The sequence below is a fragment of the Musca vetustissima genome, unplaced genomic scaffold, assembly GCF_032173495.1.
Source record: "Musca vetustissima isolate MV318-11 ecotype Yass unplaced genomic scaffold, APGP_CSIRO_Mvet_v1 utg2708, whole genome shotgun sequence".
Lineage (NCBI taxonomy): Eukaryota > Metazoa > Arthropoda > Insecta > Diptera > Muscidae > Musca > Musca vetustissima.
The window spans coordinates 147602-157104 of NW_026877220.1; the positions used below are offsets into that span (position 1 = coordinate 147602).

At 38.2% G+C, this 9503-nt stretch overlaps 1 protein-coding gene across 1 annotated transcript; it reads left to right on the top strand.

Annotated features, from left to right (window-relative positions):
* Positions 1–1808: 1808 nt before the first annotated feature.
* LOC133321809 (uncharacterized) lies at positions 1809–3707 on the top strand (the record flags this gene model as incomplete). The annotated part of the gene is made up of 3 exons (XM_061530883.1): positions 1809–1820; positions 1883–2278; positions 2342–3707. Coding segments are annotated over exons 1-3 (1774 nt in total), but the record flags the coding sequence as incomplete, so codon positions are not given.
* Positions 3708–9503: the final 5796 nt, after the last annotated feature.

The following is a 9503-nucleotide window of genomic DNA, read 5'->3' on the forward strand; positions in this document are numbered from 1 at the left end:
AGTGTTTTTAACGGTCATGGATAATTAAAAAAACATTTTTAAAGGTCTCCAATATGCGTTATTTTTCAAAAGAACAATTTTAAAGGTCTCGAAGTGGGCGTGGATTATTAAAAAAGTATATTTAGAGACCTCTAATAGGCGTGGATTATTTAAAGAGTATATTTATGGACCTCTAATAGGCGTGGATTATTTGAAGAGTATATTTAGGGATCTCTTATAGGTGTGGATTATTAAAAGAGTATATTTAGGGACCTATAATAGTCGTGAATTATTAAAAGAGTATATTTAGGTACCTATAATTGGCGTGGATTATTAAAAGAGTATATTTAGGGACCTCTAATAGGCTTGGATTATTAAAAGAGTATATTTAGAGACCTCTAATATGCGTGGATTATTCAAATACTATATATAGGGACCTCTAATAAGGTGCAGATTATTAAAAGAGTATATTTTGGGGACCTCTAATAGGCTTGGGTTATTAAAAGAGTATATTTAGAGACCTCTAATATGCGTGGATTATTCAAATACTATATATAGGGACCTCTAATAAGGTGCAGATTATTAAAAGAGTATATTTAGGGACCTCTAATAAGGTGGAGATTATTAAAAAAATACGATTTGGGGCCTTAGTGTTGTACGGATTTTTATAAGAATACTTTTTCAGGGTCCTAATACGGTGCGGATTTTTAAAAGAATACTTTCTCAGGGTTTTAATAAGGTGCGTATTTTTAAAAGAATACTTTCTCAGGGTTTTAATAAGGTGCGGATTTTTAAAAAAAGGTTCTAGAGAAGCTGCAGATTTTTAAAATAATACCGTTTCACGGTCTTAATACGGTACGGATTTTTAAAATACTTTTTCAGGGTTTTAATAATGTGCGGATTTTTAAAAGAATATATTTTTAGGGTCTAGAGAATGTGCAGATTATTAAAAAAAATATTTTTTAAGGGGGGTTTAAAAGAATGCTTTTTCAGAATCTTCATAAGCTGCAAATGTCAAAAAAAATATTTTTCAGGATCTCAAAAAATTGCGGATTTTTAAAAAATATCTTTTCAGGGTCTTAATAAGGTGTGGATGTTTAAAAGAGAACAGTTTCAATTTCTTAATAACGTGCGGATTTATAAAAGCTTAATTCTTAGGTTTCCAATAAGTTGCGGATTTAAAAAAAAATATATTTTTCAATCCCTCAATAAGAGTTTTTTTTCAGTGTAGCTCATTTTTTTGCAGCATATTACCCCTCGTGTAAACCCGCCCTATATTATTATCGATTAATATAACCTCAAAGTTATCGGAAAAAAAATTGAAACGGATTTGGATTTTTCTGCAGTTTTTTTGAATTTTTCGCATCCAAGTAGGCTATTAAATTTTATTCTGAGAAGATATTGCATTCCCTGGTGCTTGCAATGAGTCCATTTCAAAATAATTCTTCCTGAGGAGACTTCAATAAAGAATTAAAGGAACCAAAATGCAGAAACCGCAAACTTGCATGGCATTTGTGTATCTGCTGAAGGGAGTTGACCAATTGGATGCATTTCATCCACTCCATAGTACCGCAACTAGTTCCCAGAGTTATATTCCATGAATTGTTTCATTGAACTTCGTTCCGAAACCCCGCCGTTTTGTTTTGCCTTGCCATGATCTGTTTGTTCTGATCTTATCACAAAATAAACAAGATAGGGCATGCAGAGATTAGTCGTAGAGTCGTTAGTCTCAGACAATGATGGTCTCACAACAAGACGCTGCGGATTTATGAAAATTGGCAGGGAATCAGGAGCAGGAAAGTGAGGTTATCACCGGAACCGCAACTGAAATGGAGGACAAGGTTGATAAAATAATCCAATTGGATTTTGGTCATTTCCAATTAATGTTTTTAATCCCTTCCAGGTTCTGAATAACATGGAACATGAGATGCCGAAGTACGACCCCACTATAGAGACCTTTACGGCTCCCGAAAGTGATAAATGGCCAGTTTCGGAAATCATACGCCTGCTACGTTTCTATGCCGGTCATCGTTGCCTGTGGGATGTCGAGCATGAGGATAATAATAATCGTCGAATGCGCCATGCTGCCTTGGTGGATATAACCGCTGCCATGGGAGGCCATCTTACTAAGGACCAGGTTGTACAAAAAATTAATATTATTCGGGCCACATATCGTTATGAAAAGAAACGCATTAAACAGCGTATGAAATTGGGCATGGGATCGAAAACCAAGTTGAAATGGTTTGCCCTGGCCGATGCGTTTTTGAGAAATGTTCCCAAAAAGGGGCAGAAGGGGGAGGTGGGTGGCAAAATTAAAATTTTTTGAAGAGAATTTTATATGAAAATATTTTTTATTTTCTAGGAGGCTCGTAATTCAGACTCTGACCTAGAAGATGCTGTGGTTTTTACCATAAATCCGGAAACATTGGGGCCTTTGTTGCCCCACAAGGCCTTGGGAAAGGGAGAAAATAATTTGGTGGCTGGAGAATTGCCTTGCCAACTTAAAATGGAAAATTTTTCGGATGATAATGAATTCAATGAGGGTCACGAAGAAAGCGACCTTAGATCGGAGGAGGCCATAAAACCCAAACTGGAACAGGTGGAGGAAAATCTCCAACAGCAATTACAAATTTTGAAGGAAGAAAAACTTAATGATTCGGAAATTAAAAAGGAATTTCCGAAAGCCAAACAATGGACCTTGGAGACCTCGTTGGAATTTATAAATCTCCTAAAACAATACCCCATAGTATGCAGCACACACACATCAGAGTCGTGGAAGAGCTCAACAAATTTTCCTCTGCAAACAATAGCCCAAGAAATGCAATGGCCCTTGGAGAGTATTGAAAAACGCTGGCATATCCTGAAAGAGACCGTAACCAAAGAGAGAGAAAAAATATCTCAAGATCCCACCTATCAACCCCCCTATAAATGGTGGCAGGAAACGGAAATGCTGTGGGAAAAGCCAAGGGAAATAAAACCTGAAACCATTTATCTCGATGAAATGAAAAGTCCACCTAGGAACCACACAGATCATGAGGAGGACGACTATGAGGACTATGAAAAACGTTTCGAAAATCCCCTACCCTCAGTGGCGCCCATGTCCAACATGAATGAATCTCTAATGTCTTCCCTATTTCGTGAGGATTTTTCAATGGAATCCGCAACGAATTCCTCTTACCCCATAGAAATGGAAACCGAGAAAAAGATGCCATGTAATAAAAACGTTATGGAAGATGATTTGCTGGAGGGTAAATGGTCCTTGAAACATTCGGTGAAATTTTTACGCCTTTATGGTGTACACAGATGCCTATGGGATTTAAAAGATCCAGATTACCGCTCAAGAGCTCTACGTAATGCTGCCATAGAAGATATTGCCGCCTCAATGGGTCATGGCCTGACCGCTGCCTATGTGGCAAAGAAAATTAAAATTTTCCGCATAACCTATATGCAGCAGAGGAAGCGAATTTTGGAAACCACGCGAAGGGGTGAGAGGCCTGAAATTCTATTGAAATGGTTTCCATTGGCTGATAGTTTTCTAAGGCCACATATTGGTTTGCGTTCGATTAAGGCGGATGTGGAGGAGGTAGTGCCACAATTCGATTTCCAGTATGTCTATGCAAATTTGAATTTAATCGATCCTGGTTTGCTAAATGATTTTCGGGGTAAGGGTACCCAGAATGCCATCGATATTGGGAATAATGAAAATGAACAATCCAGTAATGGGGAGAGTGAGTGATGATCGGAGGACCAAATGCCAAAGGTAATTTTTTAATACTAAATTTATACCCCTTAAAATAAAGAAAAACAACAGAGCTAAGCAGAACTTTGACAGATTTTTTAAACAACACATGTTTTAAATTAGTTTTTCAAGACCATATTTACTTACTTAGTTGGCTTGTGACAGAACTTTCGTTCCATAAGCCGAGCTTTGAAAAGATTTCCAGGCGCGTCGGTCTTTTGCACAGTTTTAAAGACCATTTTCGGCAATGTTGTCCTCCACTTGATCTTTCCATCGTATTTGTGGCCTTCCCCTTCTGCGTGAACCATCAGCTTGGGGCATCTTCATCCATTCTCACAACATGACCTAGCCAACGTAGTCGCTGCAGTTCAATATGTCTAACAATGTCGATGTCCTAGAATAGCTGCTACAACTCATGGTTCATTCGACGGCGATATTCACCGTCAACGCAGATCGCAGGCCTATAGATCTTTCGGAGAATTTTTCTCTCAGACACTCTAAGAGCTGCCTCATCTGCTTGCGTAAGTACCCATGCTTCAGATCCATATAACAGCACGGGTAGTATCAGGGACATACGCAGGGGGGGGCGGCCCGGGCCTCCCCGAAATGAAAATTGTTCACAGTAAATTTATGTTCTCAACAGCGATTTTTTTCATTTTGTACTACCGGGCCCCCCGAAATGAAATCCTGTGTACGTTCCTGGGTAGTATCATCGTTATGTAGAGTGTAAGTTTGGTCTGGCGGGAGGTGTCCTTGCATTTGAGTTGTTTGCTCAGACCATAGAAGCGTCGGTTGGCCATCACTATCCTTCTCCGAATTTCAAAACTGATGTCATTCGTTTATAAGGTATATAAAATCTTTGACTACCTCGAAGCTGTAGTTCTCAACTTCCAGACCCACTTTTGTAGATTTCTTCTCATTTTTTCAAAGGTGGCTGTTACCGCTCTCAATGTTCGACCCATTATGTCGATGTCATAGGTGTAGGCGAGTGACTGGTTTTGTTTGGTGGACATAGTGTCATTTCTGTTCCCCTTTGCGTCTCGTATGACCTTTTCCAGCAGGATGTTAAAAAGATCACACGCCAGACTGTCACCTTGTCTGAATTCTCGTTCGGTATTAAAGGGCACCGAGAGGTCCTTTCCGACTTTAACTGCTGATCTTGTATCAGTTAAAGTTATCCTGCATAGCCGTATTATTTTGCAGGAATGCCGAACGTAGACATGGCTTTAAACACCTATGAACGGATATGGCTATCGAATGCGGCTTTATAGTTGATAGAATAGGTGGAATGTATCGATGTGTTTTTCGTGAGTTTTTCCAGGATTTGGCGCAAAGTGAAAATCTGGTCAATGTGGATTTGCCAAGTCTGAAGCCACATTGGTATGGTCCAATAATGTCAATCACCAGTCGTTCACATAGTACGCTGGATAGCACTTTATATGCGATGGGAAGAAGGCTAATTCCTCTATAGGTGTCACATATCGTCTTGGCTCCCTTTTTGTGCACGGGACACAGGATGCTGAGGTTCCAATCATTGAGCATGCATTCCTCTCGCCAAATTGTACTAATAAGCTGGTGCATGCAACCGACCAGCATCTGACCACCAGTCTTGATTAGTTCGGCTTGTAATCCATCGGCCCCTGCTGCTTTATTATTCTTCAGCCGATTGATTGCTATTCTGACTTCATCTTGGCTAGGTGGTATACACTTTGTATCGTCATCTGTTTTTGGTTCTGGGGTATCCTCTTCACCGCTACTATTTGATACCAGAAGTTTTTCAAAATGCTCCTTCCAGATCCTCAGCACACTGTATCTGTCACCAGGTTTCCTTCCTCATCTCTACAGGAGGATGTGCCTGCACCAAAGCCTTCGGTTTTACTCGTTGGTAAAATTTCCGGACCTCATTCTGACTCCTGTACATCTCGATTTGCTCACGCTTACGTTTTTCTTGCTCTCTCTCTCTCTCTCTCACTCTCTCTATGTTTCTCCTCTCTCCTTTTCTCCCGATAATTCTCTATCGCATTACGTGTTGCTACTGTCTGCAGGGTTGCCCTATACGCTGCGTTTTTCACATCACTATAATTACGACACTCCTGATCGTAGTGGTCTTTGGTACCCAAGTGTTGCTTTTGCTGCAGTTTGTAGGGAGTGGGCAATTCTTTGCTTCTATATTATTATCGGGACAAGGGGGTGCTTTCTTCAAGCAGTTGGGTAAGTTTAGCGGAGTAGGCCTTCGGCTACCTGTTGTGTTTGCAGCTTTTCGACGTCGAGTTTCCGTATTGTGTTAGATCGCACTTTTCCTGCTGCATTAAGACGGGTGCGTACCTTGGCTGCTAGAAGGTAGTGCTCCGACTCGATATTCGCTCCTCGAATCGATCGAACGTCTATTATACACTGGCGGAATGTATTCCGTCTATCACAACATGATCGATTTGTTGTTCTCGTTGTTCGATCGGGAGAAATCCAAGTGACCTTGTGTATATCGAGATGCTTGAATCTGGTGTTGCTAACTACCATGTTTTTTACTGCCGCGAAGTCAATCATCCTCATGCCGTTGTCTGATGTTTCTTCATGAAGGCTGAATTTTCCGACGGCGACCGATTTTTGCATTAAAATCTCCTAGCAGAATTTTAATGTCTTGACCAGGGCAACGTTGCCTTGTTGGGACCCCGGAAAAAATTATTTTAAAAATCCACGCCTTGTTGGGACCCCGAAAAAAATTATTTAAAAAATCCACGCCTTGTTGGGACCCCGAAAAAAATTATTTTAAAAATCCACGCCTAGTTGGAACCCCGAAAAAATTATTTTAAAAAGCCACGCCTAGTTGGAACCCCGAAAAAATTATTTTAAAAATCCACGCCTTGTTGGAACCCCGAAAAAAATTATTTTAGAAATCCACGCCTTGTTGGGACCCCGAAAAAAAATACTTTAAAAATCCACGCCTTGTTGGAACCCCGAAAAAATTATTTTAAAAATCCACGCCTTGTTGGAACCCCGAAAAAATTATTTTAAAAATCCACGCCTTGTTGGGACCCCGAAAAAAAATTATTTTAAAAATCCACGACTTGTTGGGACCCCGAAAAAAATATTTTAAAAATCCACGCCTTGTTGGGACCACGAAAAAAATTATTTTAAAAATCCACGCCTTGTTGAAACCCCGAAAAAATTTATTTTAAAAATCCACGCCTTGTTGGGACCCCGAAAAAAATTATTTTAAAAATCCACGCCTTGTTGGGACCCCGAAAAAAATTATTTTAAAAATCCACGCCTTGTTGGGACCCCGAAAAAAAATTATTTTAAAAATCCACGCCTTGTTGGGACTCCGAAAAAAATTATTTTAAAAATCCACGCCTTGTTGGGACCCCGAAAAAAATTATTTTAGAAATCCACGCCTTGTTGGGACCCCGAAAAAAATTATTTTAGAAATCCACGCCTTGTTGGGACCCCGAAAAAAATTATTTTAAAAATCCAGGCCTTGTTGGGACCCCGAAAAAAATTATTTTAAAAATCCACGCCTTGTTGGGACCCCGAAAAAAAATTATTTTAAAAATCCACGCCTTGTTGGGACCCCGAAAAAAATTATTTTAAAAATCCACGGCTTATTAAATTGAAAAAAATTATTTTAAAAATCCTCGCCTTGTTGGGACCCCGAAAAAAATTATTTTAAAAATCCACGGCTTATTAAATTGAAAAAAATTGTTTTACAAAATCCCCGTTTTCCAATTCAACACCACCAATTATAACCGCATAAAAATGACCCAAATTACTCTTAACGTGGCAAAAAGCGAATTGGTGTTGTCTGTTGAAATGCCAAGTGAATTGTGGCTGGTTAACACAAAAAAATTAAATATTCTTATCGAAATGCAAAAATCACATTGTAATATGCAAGAACAAAAATACTCAACAAAAACAACAACAACAAATCAAAAAATGCATTATGGTTGTTACCAACAAAACGTGTTCAATGCATTCATTCATATCCCATAAGCCAACCGGCCAGCCAGCTAAACGATCTTTACAACCAAATGTTGGCATCAAACATGTTTGAAGGCAACCAGGTAAGAGCGGCTAATAAAAAACCAATCCAACTAGAGGTATTTAAAATAATCTTCTTTACTTCCTTTCAGATTGTAACACCACATTGGAACACATTCCGATTCTATTATGAAGAATAGCACCAATTCGAATGGGGGGTTTTTACAACATCTTCTACACATCATTATTAAATTAATAACTTCCATAGGCCATATTTGGCCAGCGTTGTGATAGAACAATGCTACAATATCTTATGGACCATTTAATTTAGCAAACCATTCAAATAAGACATTCAAACAGTCGGGCCATTGTTCATCTATTCCGCCGACAATGAATGAAAAACAAATTCAAGAAGACTTCAAGCGGGTTGTTATGCAAGTAAGTAGAATACTAAATTCTGAACATCATTTAGATCATCAAGAAAATGGAGGATTGTGAAATCATATTGGAGGTCACATCTTTGACGTATTTGCATTTAAAGTTATACACATTATTTTATGGATCTTGAATCCACGCCTTATTAGGAAGCTGAAAAAATTCTTTTAAAAATCCACGCCTTATTAGGACCAAAAAAAAAATTCTTTTAAAAATCCACGCCTTATTAGGACCAAAAAAAAAAAAAATTCTTTTAAAAATCCACGCCTTATTAGGACCAAGAAAAAAATTCTTTTAAAAATCTACGCCTTATTAGGACCAAGAAAAAAATTCTTTTAAAAATCCACGCCTTATTAGGACCAAGAAAAAAATTCTTTTAAAAATCCACGCCTTATTAGGACCAAGAAAAAAATTCTTTTAAAAATCCACGCCTTATTAGGACCAAGAAAAAAATTCTTTTAAAAATCCACGCCTTATTAGGACCAAGAAAAAAATTCTTTTAAAAATCCACGCCTTATTAGGACCAAGAAAAAAATTCTTTTAAAAATCCACGCCTTATTAGGACCAAGAAAAAAATTCTTTTAAAAATCCACGCCTTATTAGGACCAAGAAAAAAATTCTTTTAAAAATCCACGCCTTATTAGGACCAAGAAAAAATTCTTTTAAAAATCCACGCCTTATTAGGACCAAGAAAAAAATTCTTTTAAAAATCCACGCCTTATTAGGACCAAGAAAAAAATTCTTTTAAAAATCCACGCCTTATTAGGACCAAGAAAAAATTCTTTTAAAAATCCACGCCTTATTAGGACCAAGAAAAAAATTCTTTTAAAAATCCACGCCTTATTAGGACCAAGAAAAAAATTCTTTTAAAAATCCACGCCTTATTAGGACCAAGAAAAAAATTCTTTTAAAAATCCACGCCTTATTAGGACCAAGAAAAAATTCTTTTAAAAATCCACGCCTTATTAGGACCAAGAAAAAAATTCTTTTAAAAATCCACGCCTTATTAGGACCAAGAAAAAAATTCTTTTAAAAATCCACGCCTTATTAGGACCAAGAAAAAAAATTCTTTTAAATATGCACGCCTTATTTGGAAGCTGTGGGTCTGGCAGTAAACTGAGAAGGATAGTGATGACCAACAGATGCTACTATGGTCTAAGTAAGCAGTTTAGAAACAAGGCCACCTCACGCCAGACCGAACTCACACTCTACAAGACGTTGATACTACCCGTGCTGTTATATGGATCTGAAGCATGGGTACTTACGCAAGCGGATGATACAGCTCTTGGACTCTTTGAGAGAAAAATTCTCTGAAGGATCTATGGGCCGACCTGCGTTGACGGTTAATATCGCCGTCGAAACACTGCGCGCCTGG